This window comes from Pseudopipra pipra, chromosome 5 (genome assembly GCF_036250125.1).
Source record: "Pseudopipra pipra isolate bDixPip1 chromosome 5, bDixPip1.hap1, whole genome shotgun sequence".
NCBI classification, from domain to species: domain Eukaryota; kingdom Metazoa; phylum Chordata; class Aves; order Passeriformes; family Pipridae; genus Pseudopipra; species Pseudopipra pipra.
The window spans coordinates 75,402,954-75,425,770 of NC_087553.1; the positions used below are offsets into that span (position 1 = coordinate 75,402,954).

The 22,817-nt window shown below is 55.8% G+C and overlaps 1 protein-coding gene across 1 annotated transcript in view; it reads right to left on the bottom strand.

Annotated features, from left to right (window-relative positions):
• Window positions 1–6,510: 6,510 nt before the first annotated feature.
• Window positions 6,511–22,817, bottom strand: part of PPP6R2 (protein phosphatase 6 regulatory subunit 2) — a 37,329-nt gene continuing 21,022 nt past the window's right edge. Inside the window, exons 10-23 of the mRNA XM_064656820.1 lie at window positions 21,942–22,139; window positions 21,294–21,358; window positions 19,821–19,936; window positions 18,848–18,933; window positions 18,469–18,549; window positions 18,012–18,109; window positions 15,744–15,801; window positions 14,720–14,847; window positions 13,661–13,839; window positions 11,682–11,844; window positions 11,203–11,291; window positions 9,888–10,083; window positions 7,408–7,563; window positions 6,511–6,688 (exon numbers count right to left, since the gene is read on the bottom strand). Of these exons, the coding sequence (XP_064512890.1) occupies window positions 6,637–6,688; window positions 7,408–7,563; window positions 9,888–10,083; window positions 11,203–11,291; window positions 11,682–11,844; window positions 13,661–13,839; window positions 14,720–14,847; window positions 15,744–15,801; window positions 18,012–18,109; window positions 18,469–18,549; window positions 18,848–18,933; window positions 19,821–19,936; window positions 21,294–21,358; window positions 21,942–22,139 (1,665 nt within the window). The 3' untranslated portion in view covers window positions 6,511–6,636. The remainder of the gene's footprint in view (window positions 6,689–7,407; window positions 7,564–9,887; window positions 10,084–11,202; window positions 11,292–11,681; window positions 11,845–13,660; window positions 13,840–14,719; window positions 14,848–15,743; window positions 15,802–18,011; window positions 18,110–18,468; window positions 18,550–18,847; window positions 18,934–19,820; window positions 19,937–21,293; window positions 21,359–21,941; window positions 22,140–22,817) is intronic.

The following is a 22,817-nucleotide window of genomic DNA, read 5'->3' on the forward strand; positions in this document are numbered from 1 at the left end:
GCCGGGAATTCTCACCAGCAGCAACCACGGAGGGAAACCGGGATCAGAAACCTCCTTCTCACCCCAGAGCCAGAGCTGATCCAACCCATCTTCCAAAGGACCTTAAACACTCACTGAACTGAACACTAGAGGTGGTCCAACCCCGAGGTCCCCATTTGTGCCACCTGCCACACGTCACTAATTAACTGACACCTGGAATTGTTAATTAATGCTGCAGAATTCCAGGGCCGGAACGTGCCGCTCCCCCAGGCACGGGGGTTTGGGGGTTGGGGGTTGGATCTTGCCCTGCAGAGGCAAAACCACGACTTCAAACTTCTCCCCGAGCTGCCCTCAGATTTCCCAGGAATGGCACAGTGTGCTCAGAGAGCCCGACTCCGGAGCCTGGGATCCGGCACCGCCTCTGGAGCCGGGAACACCCCACTGGGAAACGGGAGCTCGTGGTCATCGGCTCCTCTGAGGTGGGATGAGCTGCACCTGGGCTGGGATGGGCTTCAGTTTGGGCTGTTTTCAAGTTTGGGAGGATCCTGAGCTTGGGATGGTCTCGAATTCGGGATGGTCTCAAGTTTGGGATGGTCCTGAGTTTGGGTTATTCCAGAGTTTGGGTTGTTCTAAAGTTTAGGATGATCTCAAGTTTGGGATGTTCTCGGGTCTGGGATGTTCTCAAGTTTGGGACATTTTCAAGTTTGGGATGGTCTTGAGTGTGGGATGTTGCTGGATTTGGGTGTTTCTCAGGTTTGTTTTTTTCTTGAGTTTGGGATGTTTTTGAGTTTGGGTTATTCCCGTGTTTGGGATGGTCTCAAGTTTGGGATGGTCTCAAGTTCGGGATGTTCTCGAGTTTGGGACCCTTTTTTGCTCAAAACCTGTTTCTTGCCTGGATGGAGAACCCCCCCTGTTGGTACCTTCTGTCCACAACCCCAGACCTGCCGAGACAACACTTACTAACACAGAGCACTAAAAATCCCCGGCACAAAGTCCCTCCCAGCCCATGGACACAGGCTGGAGTCCCCGTTCCCAGCACATGGAGCTCTCACAAGCTGCCCTGGGACAGCAGACACAGGACCCTCCTCGAGCTCCCGTTCTGGAATGCTCTGATCCCAAAGGGAAGAGTTGTGAGGGGTCCATCACACCTGCAAAGCACCACCAACCCAAATCCAGGCTCAGCAAAGGGAATGGATCCACCCGACACCGCCCCGAGGGCAGAGCAGTCCCAAACAAACCCTAAATCCAGGCTTTCCAGGGATACACACCACTGCTCCCAACACCAACACACCCCACAGCCTCCAGGGCCAAAGGCTTCTGAGGAGCCTCCAGCTCTTCCCTGCCCAGGCTGCTCTGGAAAACCAGCCTCAATCCTAAAGCCCAGCACAGGCTGGGGTCCAGGGTGGCACAGGCCTTTTGCCCTGAGGAGGGAAACAACCAAGTCAGGAGGAGAAGAGCGAGGGGGGCAGGACATGTCCTGGAGCCAGGAGCCAGCAGGGATGGGAAGTGCCCTCTGGAAGTGCAGGAGCAGCTCCAGCCCCGGCGTGTGCGGCGGCGACGAGGCCACGGGAATTCTCTGGGGGCACCAACCCAAGGAGCCCCAGCCTAAAGCAGTTCACAGCAAGTCCCCAAGAGACAACATCAGCAAGACGGGTACACCCCCAATACACCCCTGATACACCCCCAATACACCCCTGATACACCCCGGATACACCCTGGATACACCCTGGATACACCCTGGATACACCCTGGCACAGCTCCCCAGCCCCTCAGCTCTTTCCTGTGCATCAGATTTGGGGGTTTTCCTTCCATGGAGCCCCTCACCCTATGAACAGACACTACAAGGTCTCCTCAGAACCAGGGGCATCCCCCCCTTGGCTGGTTGGGTTTGGGGGCCTGTGGTGTCCAAAGCACACAGAGACTCTCCTGTTTGGGTGGGTTTTCCTGGTCTGTGGTGTCCAAAGCACAGAATTCCCAACAGCCACGCTCCCAAATCATGGAGCCACAGCCCCCACATGCCCCCTCAGAGCCTCCCCTTGCCCAGGGCTCTCCCTGGGCACCCAGGGCTGGGAGGGGAGGCAGGAACTGAACTTCCCCTCCGGGAGCAGCAGCTGAGAAGGTTTTATTTTAAAGCTGGGCTTGGCAAAGAGCGTGTGAGGGCTGAGGCTGCCTTGGGAGCACCCAAGGGACTGGGCACCTCTTCCACAGCCCTCTGGGCAGGAACTGGGGCTCTGCCACTCCCCAGAGTTCACCGGGCCAGGGGAACTGAACCACTGAGGAAAGGGGGCTCTTGGATCGGCACAAATCCCACCGGATGAGCACACGGTGGTGAAGTCCCCCAGGAGATGGTTCAGTGCAGAGGTGTCACCTCAGGCAGCCCTGGCAGAGCTCCCACCCCAGGCTGGGCAGGAGGGACAGGAAGGCACCTGGTGGCTGCAGGGACCAAGCCCAGGCTGGAGCACGCCGGAGCCACAGCGCGGTGTAACCGCGGAGTGACCGGCACGGGGCCGTGCTCCGAGGGATGCCACTGAGGAACCAGGGTTGTAACTACAGCTCACTGGCTGATCAGGGGAAAAATGGTTCTGGGATGCCACTGGAGAACAAAAAAGCCACTGGAATTGTATTTCCTTCAGATATGTTCTTTGGGAATGTCCCTTCACCTTCCCCCAGCCGGTGCCCCAAGCCTTGCCCTGGCAATGGGATGTCTGACCCTTCTGGAACAGATGCTGAGGGCAACACTCGCCTTTTTGGGGGATTTTTTGTCATTTTTTTAATCTGTGCACTAGGGGTTTCCATTCTGCTGCCCACCTGCAGCTCTCCAAGGAGATGTCCTTGATGAAACCTTGGGTTTCATCCCAGGGGCAGCAAAGCCTTGGGACAGTCACAAAAGTTCTGTCAGGCTTCGCTGAGGACACAGTATCCAAACAAACACCTGGGATTTTGCCTGCCATGACTGTTACAGCTCAAGAGAAGCAGGAATTCTATTTTCGGGGGGGGAAATGTTGTCAGAAGATGGGTGAAACTCCAGCTTTATCTGCTGTGGGATCACGTCTCCACAGCTCCACTCTCCCCACCCCTCTGCCCACAGGGGTTCCAGCCGTGCTCCCCTTCCCCACCCAACCCCCAGGGGCTGCCCACGGGAGCTGGGACCCCTGGAGAGGCCCCTGCTGTGCCGATGGATGGCAGCTCCCAAGGCTGTTATCCATGGATCCCATCTCCCGTCACCCCAGGAGCCCCTCTGATCCAGGAATGGGCCCAACTGGGGGGCTTTAGGAGCCACTCGTGCCCTCCCCCAGTGAGGTGGCCGTGCTGGTTCCCCGGGGATGGTTTGTGGTGCTCCTGGAGCTGCCCAGGATCCCAGTCTGGCTCGCTGGGCTCCCAGGGGCTCCTTGCCCAGGTTTCTCCCAACACCCCCCTGCGTGTGCACAAATATCCATGGGATAACACAAACACGGACCTACAGACAGGTCAGTCCTGCCAGGACAGACACCCTGTGGACATGGACAGATTCCAAGCTCTGCACAGAGGGAGGAGGGACAGCGCTGAGCAGAACCTGGGCCGAGTCCTCATCGCTTTGGACACGGAGCTGAGCAAGCCCAGGGGCTTAAATGGACAGGTGGAGTCAGGAAATCCATTTTCACAGCCAACAGATCCTGCTCCAGCCCCGGGAGATGGGAAGTTCAGACTCAGAAGGACATTTATTCCTGGTTTACCTATAAAATCAGCGGAGCCAGGTAAGGAACCCCCCGACTCTGGATCTATTCCGAACTGCAAACCCCGACACACCAAGCAGGAGGAATGTTTTGTGGGTCAGGATCACCTCGTGGCTGGTGGGAAGGACATTCCCAGGGAGTGATGAGGTAATTCTGAGCTCCAGTCCCAAAGGAGGAGGGATCATCAGCGGCACCAAAGCCACAGAGCTCGTGCATCTCTACAGCTCTGACCAACCACCGGTGACACCTGAGCACAGACTGGGCACAGGCAATCAAACTAATCCACCAGGAGAACGAGTTCCCAGTACCCAACCTGTGCCTGGAGCTGCTCCCAGGACATGCCCAAGGATATTGTTATTAAAGCTCTCCCTGGTGTTCAGAGACTCGAAGCAAAGCTGAGGAATGCCAAGTTCAGAACCTGCAGCGAAAGGCACAGACAGACACGTCCTCTCGGAGCCATCCCAGGGGTTATTGCTGCCAGCAGCCCTGTGTCCCTGTCAGGGGGAATTGCTGCTCCCAAACCACAGCATCCCGAGCACACCAGGCTGATGGGGACCCCGACTGGTCACTCGGGTGACCCCGACCGGGGCACGACCCAACGCAAAGATCATTTCTCTGACTGAGGAGGGGCATGAAAACAGATCGAGGCCAGAAGGATGAGCAAACTGTGCCTGCTATGGACATTTCCCCCTCAGCTCCTGATCCCAAATGGATCTGCTCATAATCGGTCACGGTGGAACCAACCAGAAGAGGCTGGAGGAGCCCCGTGGCCTCCCCGGGCCCGGAGCCCAGCCGTGGTGTCCCACAGACAAATGATCCCTCAGCTCTCACAGATCAGTTCTGGGGGCTGGAAGAATGCCCGGAGAGACCCTGATTTTCAGCAGAACTCTAGCACCAATCCTTGGAAAATTAAGACTTGAATGTGTCTCTAGCCAGGGACTCAGACCCGCTCAGCACCTGTGCCAGCCCTGGCTCAAAGTGGATCGATCCCCGCACACCAAGCAGCGGAACCAAAGCACAGCGTGAGATTTTCCCCTCCCCAGTGCAACGTAACTCGAAATTATTTCTTTTAAATTACAAGGAGTGAGCGAAGACTTCCAGAAAGACCACGGCAGCACCTGCTTCCCGAGGAACTGCAGCTGGAGAACCCCCTGCCAGCAGCACACGAGTGGCCCACAGCCCCAGCACAGCCCCCGGGAACCTCCAGCACCCCCCATTTCCTGGGATTCCAGCAAGGCAAACCCCCCATTTCCCCCAGAGCAGAGCTGAGCAGCGTTGGGGCACACAGGGATGAGCCAGAGCTGCAGGAACGGCGCCGCCGGACACCGACCAGCCGGACACCCCGACCGGACCTGTGGGAACACCTCGTGCTCCTCACTCCCCTCCACACACGTTACCACAGGGAAGGACGTCCCACGAGCACCACAGACATCACAGCGAAAACAAAGGGGTTCTGAGGAAGCCCCAGGGCTGGAGCCGTGCTCGGAGCCGTGGGAGGAACTTTCATACCCCAGGGCAAAGCCCCTCCCTGTGCTCGGGTGAGAATCTCCTGACAGCAGCTACTCAGCTCCCTCTGTGTCAGGCTCCATGAGCTCACTCCCAAGGGAATGATTTTCCAGGCCCTGGATCGCTAAGGAGGCGGCTCTGGACACTGCCAGGTGGGTTCCACACAGCGGCGGGTCCAGCTCGGGGGCAGAGGAGCCCCCAGGCCCAGGTGACCCCACACCCTCACCTGTGTCACCTGTGTCACCTGTGTCACCCGTGTCCCAGCAGCCCAGCGGTGCCACCAGCACAGCCCTCCCGGGAGCGGGTGCTCCAGGCCGGACAGATCCCGTGTCCCAGCTCCAGGGGCTGCCCCTCACCTGGCCCTGCTCTGCCCCCACGGTGTGACCCCCAAAGCCCTCTCTGGGCAGGGGCACCAGGGGTGCCCACCCGGAGCTGGGAGGGGCCGTGTCCCTCTCCAATGTTGTCACAAGGTACAAAGTGCAAAAGTGTTGCTGTTCCTGCATCCATTAAAAAACTTTAAAAACAGAACAAAACAAACAGAAAAAGGATTTCCATAATCATTTGAAAATACATTAAGTCTCCAAAAAGCCACCAAAGCCCTGGTCACCTCTGTGTGCTCTGGGTCCTGCTGGGCAGCAGAGCCACGGGCAGTGTCCTCTCCCCGGACACACCTGGACCACACCCAGCAGGGACATTGGCCGGGCTCGGACAGGAGAGGCCAGGTGCTGCCCCACCCAAACGCTGCTCTGAACCACCAGTCTCCATGGGAGAGCAGGGAGCCACCCCTGGAATGCAGAGACACCTCACAGCACATCACCCCCTGGCCTCTGGCTCGGGACACCACGGCCTTCCCTCCCACCCCAAACCTGCACCTCCAAGCCCTCCCTGCTCCGTCCCGTGGAAGTGTTTGCATTTCTCCTCCTATGAAATGTTTCTGATAAGGCTTTATTGCTATACAAAAGCGGTGCAAAGGCTGCCCGAGGACAGCTCCATCAGGAACTTTGGTCACACGACTGCGGGACTCTTGTGCACTGTCCCCGTCCCGGCGTTAGACCTGCTACCTTTCCCAAGAGAAGCTGAATACTGTGTGCAATAACACTCGAAAATAGGACTTGAACCCCAAATACAAAACAAAAACGAGGGGGACGGGGAAAGGGGACAACTCAAATCAGGCAGAAGGCTTTGCTTGGGAAGAGCCCGTCATTCCTGTGAGGACTAAACTGCTCAATGCTACATTTGGACAATGCAAAGTGTCTCTCCGGACAGACTGTTGGTGTTGGAACTGCGTGTCTGGTCCTCAATGCCAGCTCGCTCTCATCAATGCAGCATTTATTAAAAAATAAAATTAAAATGGAAAAAAAAAATAATAAGAATTGACAAATTGCATCACCAGGAGCAGCCTGGCCTGGGTCACACACGTCCCGTGGCAGCGGCGGCATCAAGCGGGGCCGTTCAACGTGGCTTCGGCGCAGGGCAAGGCCTCTTCTTTCCTGGGGAGAGACCCAGAGCAGCATTAGGGACAGGGAACTGCTGGGACACGCTGGCTCCTAAGGCTTCCTCCATCCTGGCTGCAAGTTCACCTCTCTGGTGGGGTCCGAGCCACCCTTCCTCTAGTTTTGTTTCTCCTGCCTCCTAAAGTTCACCAGCTTCCAACAGGAACCTTCTCAGAGTCCTTCACAAATGAGGACATTGACAAATCACAGTGGAGCCATGGAATGGTTTGGGTGGGAAGGCACCTTAAACCCACCCAGTTCCACCCCCTGCCAAAGGGATTAGGGGGATAGAGCAGCTCTCCTATGAGGAAAAGGATGGGAGAATTGGGATTGTTCCCCTGGAGAAGAGAAGGCTCCAGGGAGAGCTGAGAGCCCCTGGCAGGGCCTAAAGGGGCTCCAGGAGAGCTGGAGAGGGACTGGGGACAAGGGATGGAGGGACAGGACACAGGGAATGGCTTCCCAGTGCCAGAGGGCAGGGTTAGATGGGATATTGGGAAGGAATTGCTGGCTGGGAGGGTGGGGAGGCCCTGGCCCAGGTTGCCCAGAGAAGCTGTGGCTGCCCCTGGATCCCTGGAAGTGTCCAAGGCCAGTTTGGAGCAACATGGAAGGTGTCCCTGCCCATGGCAGGGGTGGCACTGGATGGGCAGTAAAGGTTTGTCCCCAGCCCTCAGCAGACCCAGCCTGTCCCCCCCGGGCAGGTCTGTCCCCACCCTCACCTGTCTTTCGTGGCCGTTTCCGTGACGGCTGTGACGACAGTGGCCACTTTCTGGTGCCCCTCCGAGTGTGGGGCCACGTTGTTGAGGGCTTTGGGGGCCTTGGGTGACCCCAGGTCGGCGATGGCCATTTTCTCCACCCCCACGGAGTCGGTGTCGCTGTGGGAACAGGGCAGGGCCACGTTAGAATGAGCTCGTGGCAAAGCCAAGGTCACACCAACAGGGGAACGAACGGGGCTTAAACTCCAACGGAGGAAAAAATCCTCCTCCTCCTCCTCCTCCTCTCCTTGCACAGGCCACAAAAACCCCGCAGAGAAATGAGAACTGGGACTGAAACGCAGTGTCCTGGAGGCTCCTCTGGGTCCTAAAATCAACCAGATACCCAAGAAGGTCAGTTCCCCCAGGCAGGCATTCCCATTTCCCGCTGCACAGTCGGCTCTGAGGGTTCCCAGAACTGCCCTTCTGCCTGCCAAGCTCAGCTCTCCCTGAACTGCTGCTTGGGCAAAGCCTGTTCTGCTCTGACACGGGCACTGACACTGCCCTGCTCCACACACTCTTCCCAGGTGGCCCCTGAGGCCTCCATGAGCACCTGAAAAATAGCAAATTTAAGGACAGCACCTAAGATCCTGTGGAAGAAAAGCCCATGGACTGGACATCCATGAGCAGAACGTTCAGAAGCCAAACCCGTGAAATGAACTCGCTCTGGTACCACGGAGATGCCACAAAGCAGGGGCCTACACCAAAACAGGGCCTCAGATCCTGGAAAAGGAGAAACTGTGGGCACAGACCCTCCAAATCTCCTCTGCTGGGACTGAAACCACCCACGTTTCTAACAGGGGAAGGGATTTCTGTGAAATTTTGGCCTCCCAGGCAGAGGAGGAGCTTCCCCATGAACCATCTCCTCCCCAGGTTTCATCACTTCCCTCTCTCTCTTTCAGAGAGCAAACCTTCCCAACAGCAGGAAAGCTCAGGGATGGCTGAGCTGGAATCCTGTTACCAGCTGCCAGGGGAGCTTTAATGGAATAAAAGAATCACAGCCTGGTAACGAGACATGTGATGGAGATTTGAGATCAAGGTTCTATTTCTGCAGCTACTTTTCTTGAAAAAAAACCAACCATAAAAATGAGGAATAAGGAGATCAAAACACTTCCCTTCCTCAAGGGCTCACATGCTCTTCAAAAGGAACGACTGCAAGTACAAAAATACACCTTGGAGAGAGGACAGGGACGGAGACGGCACAGAACTGAGCTGAATTCCCAGGAATGTCATTAGGAAACCACTTCCCACACAAGAAACTGGAGCTCGTGAGATTCCAGTGGCTCAAAGATAAACTTAAAATCAACCACTGAAGTTTCCATGACACGAGGATTCCAGTGTTACCTGACCACTGAGGGGGACAAGGAAATTCCTCCCCCTTCACCAGGCTCCTGGAAAATCACAGCTGGGCACAGAAACCTCCACCAGGGACATGAACAGACAAACCAAGGGGTGGCAAACCCAGAGGGGGAGTTTGTGTGGGGCTGTGGCCCAGGCAGGAGGTTGATCACAAGATTTAATGCCAGTCTAGAACAAACTCTGGTACCTATAAATATCTGGCATCAGTGTCCCAGTCTCAGCTGGTTTTAGCAGCTCCCTGAGTCCATAAAGGCCTGTCTGGGGTGAGCTGACAGAGAGGGGAAACCAACAGTGACAGAAGGGACAGAAGGTGTCACCTGCCCCCTCACCTGAATCCCAGGATCCCTGAGGTTGGAAAAGCCCTCCCAGCCCATGGATCCCCCCTGGGCCCCATCCCCACCTTGGCCCCCAGCCCAGAGCACTGAGTGCCACGGCCAGGCCTTCCTGGGACACCTCCAGGGCTGGGCACTCCAAACCTCCCTGGGCAGCCCCTGCCAAAATGAGATGCTGAGACTAATTAACAATCTGCATCTCCCAGACTAAGGGTCTGTAAGGGATCCTGGCTGTGGTCCCAAATGATCCAAGAGCTGTAGGTACAGGATACAATTCCAACAAACTGCTGCCCAGCTGCTCACAAACCCCAGGATGTGCTCCAGCTTTTCCTGGTATTTTGTGGTTTTTGTCATTTATTGGCTTTGACAGTGAGGGGACAGTGTTAACCCTTCCCCTGCCCAGCTGGACACTGACCCCAGCTCAGCCCTCCTGGGGGGGCTTTGCTCCCCTTTTCCGTGTGACCCCGCCCTGAGCCTGGATCCTCCTGTCTGACACCGGAACCCCCAGAGATCCCCTCCCACCTGGAGATCCCTTCCCACCTGGAGATCCCCTCCCACCTGGAGATCCCTTCCCACCTGGAGATCCCCTCCCACCTGGAGATCCCTTCCCACCTGGAGATCCCCTCCCACCTGGAGATCCCTTCCCACCTGGAGATCCCCTCCCACCTGGAGATCCCCTCCCACCTGGAGATCCCTTCCCACCTGGAGATCCCCTCCCACCTGGAGATCCCCTCCCACCTGGAGATCCCCTCCCACCTGGAGATCGCCGTGTCCTTCCTGGCCTCCCCGGGGCCCTGGCTGCCCTCCTGCCCCGGGGCCGTGCCCGGGGGGGCCGTGCCGGGCTCAGTCTCGTCGTCGCTGTCGGAGCCGCCCGAGGAGCTGCTGTCCGAGGCCACCAGCGGCGCCTTCCGTGTCACACACACGTTCCACACGCAGGGGGAGCCGGGGCTGGCTGCGAGGGGAGGGCCCACGTCAGCCCCGGGCAAGGACGGGGGTGCCAAACACAGCGTTCCCATGGAATCGTGGAATGGTTTGGGTGGGAAGGGACTCTAAAGATCATCCAGTTCCATTGCTGCCTAAAGGGAAGCCCAAAAACTGGAGGGGGGCTTTGGACAAGGGATGGAGGGACAGGACACAGGGAATGGCTTCCCAGTGCCAGGGAGAGATGGGATATTGGGAAGGAATTGCTGGCTGGGAGGGTGGGAGGCCCTGGCCCAGGTTGCCCAGAGAAGCTGTGGCTGCCCCTGGATCCCTGGAAGTGTCCAAGGCCAGGTTGGACGGGGCTTGGAGCAACCTGGGCTGGTGGGAGGTGTCCCTGCCCATGGCAGGGGTGGCACTGGATGGGCTTTGAGGTCCCTTCCCACCCAAACCTTCCTGGGATTCTGCAAGCCAGGCAGGGCTTTATTGAATGGCTCTCCAGCTCCACAGGGAGGGCATCCCAACAACCCCCCGTGGCAGAAGACAGTCCCGTGCCTTCCCCCCCCCCCAGTGTCCCCCACCTTCCCATGGCTGCTACACACACAGGTCTAAGTTACTTCCACCCAAGTCCTTTGTTAAATGGAGTTTTCCTTGCTCAGGAGGGAGGAGGGAAGGGTGTCACATGGACTCCCAATGTCTCAGCACAACCATCAATGGAGGGACTTACCCTGACCCTGGAATTCTGGGCAAGTGACTTTATAATCAAGCATAGTTAAAACAGGACTTTTGACCAGTTTACAGAATCATGGAATGGTTTGGGTGGGAAGGGACCTTAAAGCCCACCCTGTCCCACCCCCTGCCACAGGCAGGGACAGCTTCCACTATCCCAGGTTGCTCCAAGCCCCGTCCAACCTGGCCCTGGACACTTCCAGGATAAATGAAATGTCTCTGTGATGGCAACTCCAACTCACTTCATTCCTTGCTGACAATGTGGTCCCAACAAACCCCCAGGATTTCTGAGTTTACCTGACAGCCTGACCCTGGTGCAAAGGAGCCCTCGGGGTGGGTGACACTGCAGGGACATTCTCCCTACCCCCGTGCAGGATTCCCAAGAGCTCAGTGCCACCCTGTGTCCAGCCATGCTCTCACTCACAGTTCTTGTCCTGGCCCTGCTTCGGGGTCCCGTCGGAGTCGCCGCTTTCCGTGTCCACGGGGGAGCTGCAGCGGGGGCCTGACTCTGAGCTGAGGGGGGAAGAGCCTTGAGAAGGGGAACAGATCCCACTGCTCCCACACAGCCCCAGCAGAGGGAATCATCAGGCCTCGACCTTTCCTCCCATCAATATTTTCAACTTGTATAAACCTTATTAATTTACTGATTTTACTCCCCGGGTGCAGCAGCAGCAATGGCACAGGAGGTACAGTAAGACAGGAATGCCAGCACCAGTCAGGAGCACTGGGAAGCAGTGGGAAGCATGATCCAGGACAGTCAGACAATATTAAACAATAGAAAGGGAAGCAGTGGGAAGGGGAAGGGAAGAAGAAAGGTTTACAGCCAAGGCACCCCATTGAAATGCATTCCAAACACTCCTCCACCCCAAAGCTCCAAGGAAGCTGGGGTGCCGTGGCTCTTACCAGCAGAAGGGCTGGAAGTCTGTGAACTTGGCCCAGCCCTTCTCCTCGGGCGCGGAGCTCTGCGGGGCGGCCGAGTCCCACACGCTGGAGCCCACGTCCATGGCCACGCAGGGCGCGGGGGGCTTGGAGCTCACGGGCTCGAACACCGCCGTCCAGCCGGCCCCTGGGGACAACAACACTCTGCAGCCCGGGGGGCAGGCAGCCAGGCAGCCAGGCAGCCAGGCAGCCAGGGACCCAGGCAGCCAGGCAGCCAGGCAGCCAGGGGTCCAGGCAGCCAGGGACCCAGGCAGCCAGGCATCCAGGGACCCTGGGGCAGGACACGCCAGCCAAGGGCGCTCCTTCCCCACCCGCCTGTCTCACAGAGCCCGGGAATCCTCTGCGGATGAACATCCCTGTGACCACCGGGGAGGCATCGACACGGAGACACGACACTGTGGATGCCTCCAGCCCTGAGCCCTGAGGGATTCCCAGCTGAACTCAGGTCCCTCAGCTCCTTTCAGCCATTCCAGCCCTAACTGAATTCTGGCACACACAGGTAAGGAGTTGATAAATGGATTAAAATGTTCAAGATCCCAGAAGTCACTTGACAGTTTGTTTTTTACAGTCCTGGCCTATTCCTTCTTCTCCAGAACCCACTGCCACCTCTAGTCCTACCCCATGCTTCCAGTCCCACCAATCCCACCTTTTGACATACCGTTTTTCCTTACCTTTTCTGGGGAAAGGGGAAGGATTGCAGAGCTCTGCAAACTGCTCTGCAGCCACAGAATGAGCAGGGGAGACCCCCCCAGGGCTGCACCCCCCAGAAACTGAGCCCAAATTCCAGCTGAGGGCTCTGGAAGGGTGACAGGGCTGTCACACACAACCCACTGGGAGTGCCTGGTTTAATCTGGTTCTTCCCAATAAACTGGAAACAGCTGACACTTCCAGAGGGGTGCAGAGAGCAGGGAACTGGGATGGCTCTGCCCGATGCTCCCAGCTACAACACAAAGGCACCACCCCGAAAAAGAAATGTTTTAAAATTGAAAATGCTTGGAGAAATGAGAAATGGAAGTCTGGGAAAATGTTTTTGACCCCTGGATTTGTTCTGCTGCCAACACCGTGTGTCTTCTGCACTTCCACAGTGTTGTTTACATGGTGAGGTGGGAAAACCTCTGAAGGAGCCAACAAGGAGGATGGAGAGGACTTTGGACAAGGGATGGAGAGACAGGACACCAGGAATGGCTCCCCAGTGCCAGAGGGCAGGGAGAGATGGGATATTGGGAAGGAATTGCTGGCTGTGAGGGTGGGGAGGCCCTGGCCCAGGTTGCCCAGAGAAGCTGTGGCTGCCCCTGGATCCCTGGGAGTGTCCAAGGCCAGGTTGGATGGAGTTTTCAACCTGGGCTGGTGGAAGGTGCCCCTGCCTGTGGCACTGGATGGGCTTTAAGGTCCTTTCCCACCCAAACCACCCCATGATTGCACGAAAATCCTGTCCCTCTGCAGCCTTCCTGCAGGCACTGTAAGGATGGGTTTGCAGGAGGCAAAATAGAGCTGGAAAAGCAGAACAGATCTGGAGTGTGGAGACACTTGGCAAAGATCTGCACAGAACCCTTAGCATGTGATGTGAGGGGTTCATGCCCTAATCCTCCAGTGATGCTTTGATCAGGATTTGCACTAAAACAGTTGGGATTCACAGAGTCACAGAATCATGGAATGCTTTGGTTGGAAAGGACCTTCAAAACCATCTCATTCCAACACCCTGCCACAGGCAGGGACACCTTCCCCTGGGATTATCCTTGTGCCCGTGGCTGCCTGAGCACTGCTGCTGTTCTGAAGGAGCTGGGCAGGACTCCAGATAGCTCAGAGGCAGAAATGGACCCTGAAATTCCCATTTCTCTGTGCACAGGTGGAATGGTGGACTCTCCACAGGAGCCTGGCACTGTGCAAAGTGCTGCTGTGCTGCAGATCTCCCCCCAGCACACATCCTGCTGTGCACCCTTTACCTTCAGAGCTGTCAGAGGAGTCCTTCTGCTCAGAAATGCTGCTCTTGGGGCTGTTTGCTGAGGGGGGAGGTGGCTGCTGCTCGGGCTCCTCCTCCTCCTCCGAGTCCACGCTCCCGTCGTGGTCTCCGTTCTCCAGGTCGCTCTTGGACGAGCCCTCCGAGGTCTGGGACGCTCCAAACCTGCCCCACAGAGCCCAGGTGAGCAGGACTCCAGCCCCCCCAGCCCTCAGCTGCCCTCTCCCTGCTCCAGGGACACAGCCAGGGGCTGCCCAGTGCCTTTGCCAGGGTTATTTCCCCCGGAATGCACAGCCAGGCAGGAATCTGGGAGATCCCTCCAGGGACAGCCCCGAGGGCTCTGCCAGTCCAAACTCATCTGCAGAGGCAGGAATGTGCTGCAGTGACAGCCCCAGGGCTGGAGCCTGGTGGGACCACACAAACCAGTGGCAAAGAGGAGGATACTGGTGTGGAATGGACCCTGGGTGTGAGCAGGACCATCGGGGTGCTGGTGCTTGGCAAGGAAACATTGAGCTCTTGGTGGTTTTTCCCGTCCCCCTTGATCATATTTCCAGATACAGAACTAGAGAAGTGACTTTATTCAATAACTGGCTCCATCAAAGGGATGAAGAAGGATTTGCAGAGCTGGAGATGCCCCTGGGAGGTCCCTTGTTCCCATGAAAAACATCACCTTTTTTTCCTAATATTCTGAAAAAGTTCTGTCTGCTCCCCTCAGTTTTAACTCCTCCTCCTCCCCAAAGATGAAGGAGTAAGTTCTAAGTATTTCACACTAAGGGTGGGGATTTCTTAATATCTTTGATTTTACACCACGACAGACTCACTCCCTGGTTTTTTCCATTGTTATTGAATTCCCTTACACTGATCTCTGTTGCACATCCAAGACAAGCCCCCAGCACACGTGGCACGGGGAGTCCTCAGGGCTGCCAGACCAAAACCTCAGGGCCCCTCAGTAACACAAACACCAACCACCTAAGCACGGCCTGGGCTGAAATGTGCAGCTTCCCAGCATTGAGGGGGAGAAACGAGTGCTTTGTGTTCACCTTACCGTGTTCTTGATTTGACCTGGGTTGCATAGGTGATCTCCTTCTCCTCCCAGATGTCCTCCTCCTCCTCGTTGTCGTCGAACTGCTGGATCCGCTCGTTGCAACAGGCTTCAAACAGGGAGGCATTGGGCTGAGGGACAGGGGGGAGAGACCAAATCCCAGTCATTCCTTGGCAAAGACTGAGGAAACCAAAGTCTGAGAGTTGGCCCAACCAAGCTTTGCTCAGGAGCTGAGTGTGGGATCCCCTGGGGGGAATCACCACTGTCCAGCTGCTGCTTTGCTTTGGGGCAATTCAACAGGAAAGACAGAGAGAGTCTGGCAATATTTAGATCCATAAGAAATCCAGCCCTCTCCATGCTTCCCTAATCTGTGTCTGGAAAGATTATCAAAGGCTGGGAGAACTGGGATTGTTCCCCTGGAGAAGAGAAGGCTCCAGGGAGAGCTGAGAGCCCCTGGCAGGGCCTAAAGGGGCTCCAGGAGAGCTGGAGAGGGACTGGGGACAAGGCAGGGAGGGACAGGACACAGGGAATGGCTTCCCAGTGCCAGAGGGCAGGGTTAGATGGGATATTGGGAAGGAATTGCTGGCTGGGAGGGTGGGCAGGCCCTGGCACAGGTTGCCCAGAGAAGCTGTGGCTGCCCCTGGATCCCTGGAAGTGTCCAAGGCCAGGTTGGACGGGGCTTGGAGCAACCTGGGCTGGTGGAAGGTGTCCCTGCCCATGGCAGGGGTGGCACTGGATGGGCTTTAAGGTCCCTTCCAACCCAAACCATTCCATGATTCTGTGCTTCTAAGGACAACAGACTGACACTGCAGAGAGGGAGAAAAATTCCTTAAATGCCAGGAGTGGAATTTCTGAGGAAATATTTCTGGGGTAGATGCTCCGGGGTATTTGCAGTGCCCCCAGTTCCTTAACTGGACTCAGTGACCAGGTGGACACCTCTGCACTGGCCAAAAACCCCACCAAGTGTCTGTTCTTTCCAAATGAAAGCAGGCCCTTGGCAGGTTAAACCAACCCCAGCCCCACTCACGCTGTCGTCATCGGCGTCGATGTTGAAGTTGATCTCCGCGATCCTGTCGAAGGGAGCGCTGCCCAGGGGAGGGAAAGAGCCTTCAGGGATGGCACAGAGGAACCTGGGCATCCCCAGCACCACCCAGAGCCCCCCAGGTGTCTGCTCCCCGAGCAGCCACTCCTGTACCCGTGCCGTGGTCTCCTCTCCTTGAGATGAAGGGTCAGCTCAGCCCGGAACATTCCCTGTCCATGGCAGGGGGTGGAACTGGAGGGGCTGATCCCTCCCAACCCAACCCACTTCAGGATTCCACGGGTCAGATTTCCCCTCCTGGGGCTGATTCAATCCCCGAGGGAGCAGCCTTTGCCATGAGCTCCCTGCTGGGGGGTTTTGGGCTCTTGGCAGCCCCAGCAGGGCCGGGCTGTTCTGAACTCCTGTGGTGCCTGGGGAACACCACAGCCAGCTCTGCTCTCCCCAGATCCCTCCAGCTGATCCCAATCCCACTGGGAAAATTTAAATAAACTCATCATTAATGAAAAAGAGAAGGAGCTGCAGCCAGCTGCTCTGGAATTCCAGTCCTATGCTCACCCAGGAATTCCATGGGGCTGCATGGGACAGGGCTCAGAGATGGGCACTGGGGAGGCCCCCCTGGAATCCTGGGGCAGTTCTGGCCCCTCAGACAGGAGAGACCTGGAGGGGCTGGAGCGTGTGCAGGGAAGGGAAGGGAGCTGGGAAGGGGCTGGAGCAGCAGGAGGGGCTGAGGGAGCTGGGGGGGCTCATCCTGGAGCAAAGGAGGCTCAGGGGGGACCTTCTGATCTGGGAGGGCTTTTCCAGCCCCAGTGATTCTGGCATTCTGTGACTCTCAGTGTGGGAGTGGCTCACAGCCCTGGTGTGTCACTGCTGCACAAACCCTCAACTGCCCCAGTTTCCTGTGTGGCCCCAGAGGAGCCCGTTGGGAGAACAGCAGAGGGAGCTGCAGCCCAAAAACTCCACGTTCCCAGACAGCTGGGGCCAGGCAGAGTTTATCCACCCTGTTCATGCAGCTCTACCTTTGGACAGTGGCATTTTCTTTAAAGACTGTTCAGTTTAAAATACAATCCTGCAAATCCCCAGGACACTGAAACATTATTAATATTTGTTAACTACTCCAATTCACATCTCCCACAGTGTCCAACTGCTGCCAGGGAGCACCACTCTCACATATTCCGTGTTTTGTAGTACATTCTCCTTTTCCAGCCACAAATAAAGTGATAAAATCCCAGTCACAGACTTTTTTCAGCCTGGTGTTCATTTTACAATGGTCACGAGGCATTTCTGGCAGCTCCTCACGGAGTTTAACTCCTCCCCTCACCTACACACACACACAGGGTCACATTTGCTGCTGACACAAGTGAAAAATCTGTTTATTTTTTTCAGTGTGTAGAACGAAGTAATCTCTGTTCAATTAAACTCTGATTCAGTCTGGAACTTTCTGGTCTTATTAAAGTTCTGACACCTACAAGGCTCAGGAAGAACCTTGGAGGAAGGACAGAGGTGTTGCCACACTTCCTGTCACCTTGGATCCCACAGAATTCCTGTGATGGAGACAAACCCTCCAGCAGCTGAAGCAAAGAGACAAAGCTGAGGAGCAGAACACTGGGATCCCCTGGAGCACTTCTGTGCCCAGAACTAAATGGTTCCAATTTCAGAACCATTATGGTCAAGTGGGATAATCACAGTCCCAGGTACATCTTTAAGGAGAGAAGATGAGCTGCAGTTTTAATGGGATTAAAGTAATTCTATAAAAGCAGCAAATTCTGAGCTCTGAACTCAGCAAGTTGTGTAACATTAAATCCCCCTCTCCTGCCTCCTCTGAGCTGTCCTTGCTCCTCCTTATCTCTGTTCCCTTTCTCAGAAGGGAGAAAATGGCTCATTTTTCCATGGACTCCATCGAACCACGATCCTTCCATTCCTAATTTCAATAAGGATTTAATTCCTTGGACAATATGTGTTTAATTGCCCAGAACTCGCTCTAATGCTTTGCTTTCTCTGCAATTAAACTTCTCCTAGAGCAGGGCTAGTTAATAATTGCCTGTTTTATTTAAAACATTCCTCTCTAAAATGAAGAAATACTTTTCCTCGGTTCTACAATTGCCTTTGGAGATCAGGGCTGATCCGTGTTTTCCCAGCCACTGATCCCTCCCCTGCTCCTTTCCAACCCCAGGAGGGAGGAGGAGGTCCACTTTAAACCCTGAACCAGGAGGAAGGTGAGATGCAAAGAGGCTGAAAGGCTCAGAAGCACAGACTCACTTGATGTTGTCGTCCTGGTCTGCGAACTCCTCGTCGTTGAAGCCGAACTGATCCACGAAGTTGGCCGTCATCTGCTGGATCTGGTACTCGGAGAAGGCCTGGACAGGGACCCACACCAGCATCACCAGGGTGTCCTGAGACACCCCAGGACACTGCCCCGAGCTGGGAAAAACCTGCCCTACCCAAGCATCAGCAGGGACAGAAAGGGACAGACCCTTCCCAAAGCAGGATCACACTGGGAGGCCTGGGCTGACAACTCTCCCTCTGCTCCCAGCTCCTCCCAAAGAGAGGCAGGAATTTCCAGAGGGAACCACTTGTTGGCTTCATTGGGTTGTTTTCCCCCAGTGGTGCAAGGGAAACCCACCACAGACATCCAGAGGGTACTTCTGGCTTCCTCCTAAGGCAAACCAGAGCAGCAAGTTTCCCGGGAATAGGGAAGGGTGTGTTGTCCACTCACCTGCTGGAGAGTAAGTTCATTGGGAAAAGCACTTTCGATGTCCTCATCCTCACTGGAGGAGTGCAGGTGGTGGGTGCTCACCTGGGGGAAGGACCAAGGAATGAGCACAAGGGAAAGCTGAGAAAGCTCCAGTATTTTAGTTCCACCCCCCCAAAGATCAAACTCCTGCCAGGCAGAAACTGGCCCGAGGGATAACATGGATTGGAGTTCACCAACATGGGTCAGCTGCTGCTTGGAGAACTGTTATGGAACACGTTTTCTACACTCTGCCCTCGAAATTCTTCAGAAAAACCAGCACAACGAGAATAAACCCCAGGAATATCCCTTTCCTAGTGAAAGGAGGTGCAGGAGTCCCCGGGCCCGGGCTCTCCGTGCTCACCAAATCCACCGTGTTCCTCCGGTTCGTCTCCGTCAGCGTCTCCTCCACGAAGCTCTCCCACCTCCCCCGGCAGTCCTCGGGCAGCTCTGCAAGGACAAGGCACCCCAAGGATCAGCTCTGAGGGCAACTGGCCCAGGGGCACCCTGGAGCCCAGCAGGGTGTGAGGGCTCTGTGAGGGAGTCACTTCACTCGTGGTTTTCCAACCCCAGCAAGATCTGCCGAGGAAGGCTCAGCTCCCGGGAGGCCAAACCGTCAGATGTGACTGGTGTGAACAACCTGAGCTCCTCTGGAGCTACGGGGGCTAAAGATACACAACTTCTACTCCACCCTTGTGCAAACAGCCAGAAGTGTGGCTGAAGTTCTGCTTTTCAATCCTTGTGTCTCTCTTTCAGGTGTAATAATTCTGTCATGGAATGGTTTGGGTTGGAGGGACTTTAAAGCCCATCCAGTGCCACTCCTGCCATGGGCAGGGACACCTTCCACCAGCCCAGGTTGCTCCAAGCCCCATCCAGCCTGGCCTTGGACACTTCCAGAGATCCAGGGGCAGCCACAGCTCCTCTGGGCAACCTGGGCCAGGGCCTCCCCACCCTCCCAGACAGGAATTCCTTCCCAATATCCCACCTAACCCTGCCCTCTGGCACTGGGAACCCATTCTCCTGTCACTCAGGTCCTCATGGACAAGGAATAAGGAAGCACAGACACCCCCCAGGAACGCTGCACACCAGCACCATAAATCCAGAGGAAAAGCAGCCCTGTGGCCCCAGAGCAGCCCCTCAGTCTCTGGCTGCACAAACAAAGCTCCAACATGTTGAGCCTCACTGTGTGAAAGCAAAGAGCAGCCAGATTCCTCAGCATATCCTGAAGTTCTGGGAGGCTGTGGTGTTCCCCCGGGAACCCTGGGCACTGGGGGTGCAGAGCCCTGGCAGGAGCCCCGGGGTGTTCCCTGAGGAGCAGGGGCTGGGGCCGGAGGTACCTTTGATGAAGTCGCTGATCTGGGCCTGCATGGGGCCCTTCTCCATGTTGTGCACCACGGCGTTGGCGATGCGGGTCAGGTGGCCCATGTTCCCCCTCCTCATCCCTCCTTCTGCCCTGCGGACACACAGCGGGCGCTGGCACCGGGAACGGCCTCACAGCCCCCAGAACTCCAGCAGATCCTGCCCCAGGAACAGCCTCACAGCCCCCAGAACTCCAGCAGATCCTGCCCCAGGAACGGCCTCACAGCCCCCAGAATTCCAGCAGCTCCTGCCCCAGGAACAGCCTCACAGCCCCCAGAACTCCAGCAGATCCTGCCCCAGGAACGGCCTCACAGCCCCCAGAATTCCAGCAGATCCTGCCCCAGGAACGGCCTCACAGCCCCCCAGCATTCCAGGAGCCCCTGCCCCAGGAACAGCCTTCCAGCCCCCCAGCATTCCAGGAGCCCCTGCCCCAGGAACACCCTTCCAGCCCCCCAGCATTCCAGGAGCCCCTGCCCCAGGAACACCCTTCCAGCCCCCCAGCATTCCAGGAGCTCCTGCCCCAGGAACAGCCTCACAGCCCCCCAGAACTCCAGCAGCTCCTGCCCCAGGAACAGCCTCACAGCCCCCCCCGGCATTCCAGGAGCTCCTGCCCCAGGAACAGCCTTCCAGCCCCCTGGCATTCCAGGAGCTCCTGCCCCAGGAACAGCCTTCCAAACCCCAGCATTCCAGGAGCTCCTGCCCCAGGACCCTGCCAGCTCCCTTCTCATGGAATTGGGAAAACTCTTAAGGAACAACCAGGGATATTTTTGGTCCCTACAGAACTGGGCACTGGCCAAGGAAGTTACCAGCAGAATTTGTCATCGAGGCAAGGGGTTGTAGGAGGGAAAAGACCAAAAAACCCCAAAAATCCAACCCAAACCAACAACAACGAAATCAAACCAAACCCCAACCCAGCACTTCTGGCCTAAATCAGCTCCAGCTCCATCCAGAGCTCAAAATAGTGAGGGAAGACCAAAACATTCAACTGGACAAGGAAACTGAAGCCTCCAAAGTATTTTCACTTTAATATGTTCTAGGATTTTTTAATTCTTTAGTTCTTATCACTGGAATCAGCACATATCCAAGGAGTTTATAAAGGTAAAATACCAAATCCAGGGCACAAATGCTTGGCCACCTCAGTTTCCACAGTTTTCCACTGTAGGGAGAATATAATTATGGATTTAAAACAAAAACACAAGAAAGAAAAAAAGTGAATATTCTTTGTGATTTCCTGGGAAAGCAGCAGATTGTGTGTTTGGGATAAGGTGTTAGAGACACCCCAAAAAATAATCAGGCTTTCAAATTCTATGTGTATTTGGGGAATTTGGCTTTTTAACATGCAAACCACCCCAATTCCAAATCCCAACCAAAATCCCAGTGGGTTCAGACACCACTAAGCTGTAAATCCTCCCAGTGGTTCAGTGTGCAGCCCTGGGGCACCAATTCCTTACTGGATTTTGTCATTGGCTTCCCAGGCATCCAGTATCCTCTGCACCAGGCAGCACTTCTGGAACAGCTGGAGGGGAGAAGAGGGAGAGCAGTCAGGATTTTCCAAAGGAACACTCCCAGCTCAGGAGTCTGAACGTGGGTTCTTCAGTTCCTCCCTTCGCTCCCCAAACCCTCAAATTCCAGCACTTCCCTTGCCCAAGAATTCCTTCTTTCCCAATTGTTTCCCCCGAGGATCTCCCCAGGGAGAACAGCAACACCTGTAACATCCCCCCCTCTCCTGGGCTTCCCAGCAGCAGGGATGGAAACACTGCTGGCATTTGGAGCCACAGCACCAAGGTCTCACCAGGAGGGCCCCCAGAGGGAAGCTGAAATGTGCTCAGGGAGGTTTTTTTGTCCAAAATTCATAGGTGTTTTTACTAATAAAACAGAATTGAATAGCAATGGATTCAGGAGCCCGTTAACTGCGGTGATTTTGACGTTTATTTTGTAACAGGATGCTAAAAATAAATGTACAGAAGCACATGGGGAGCCATGAGAGCCAACAACAAACAACAAGGAACTAAGAGGAATGAAACTCCCCGCTCTGGAAGGGCTGATCCACCAGTTCCTGGTTAATGCAGTGCAGAGGGGCCCCAGAGTGGGGGACTCACGTGGGTGACCATGAGGTTCTCGGGGGTGTTGGCCGGAGGCTCCGCGTGCGCCGCGGTCCCGTTGGGAGCCTCCTCTTTGCTCTCCTGCTCACTCGAGGGGGGTTTGCCCTCTTGCACAGAGTGGGACAGAATAGCTGCTATGGACAGTTCCACTTGGAAATGCAAAAAGTTATTCCACGTGTATTTAAAAAATAAGTCCTGCAAGAAAAAGGGAGAGGTAGGAGGATTCAGTCAGGATAAATCTTCCACCTGTAGGGACCTTCCCAACCCCAGCCATCCCGGGATTCTGTGACTTTGTGACATTAAATCACTGCCCAACTTGTTTAATCAGCAATTCCACTAAAACAATTCTCCTTCTCCACCCCAGTAGCCACTGAGGGCTGGCTGGGCTCTGCTGCCCCTGGATTCCCAAGTGCTCAGTTCACTGGGAAATAAATGAACATTTCCTAATAAACTTGGGAATCCTCTCACTCCCAGGCAGGGCTCACAGCACAGACATGCTGAAAAAACCAATCTAACTATTCTGTGGCTGATTTAATGCTAAGAAAAAGAGTAACTAAGAATTTTTAAGTATGGAAATAATTCTCTTAAGGCTGCCCAGGTTATACCAGAACCTTCCAGCCCCGGTCCCCATTCCCAGAGGGACAACCTTTATCCATGGCCTGGGTCAGGGGATTGAGGGCTCCCTCAGTAAGTTCATGGATGACACCAAGTTGGGTGGGATGTGGGTCTGCTGGAGGGCAGAAGCTCTGCAGAGGGAGCTGGACAGGCTGGATCCATGGAATCCATGGGATCCATGGGCCGAGGCCAGTGGGATGCAGGTCAACCAGGCCAAGTGCCAGGTCCTGCCCTTGGGTCCCCCCAAGCCCAGGAAGG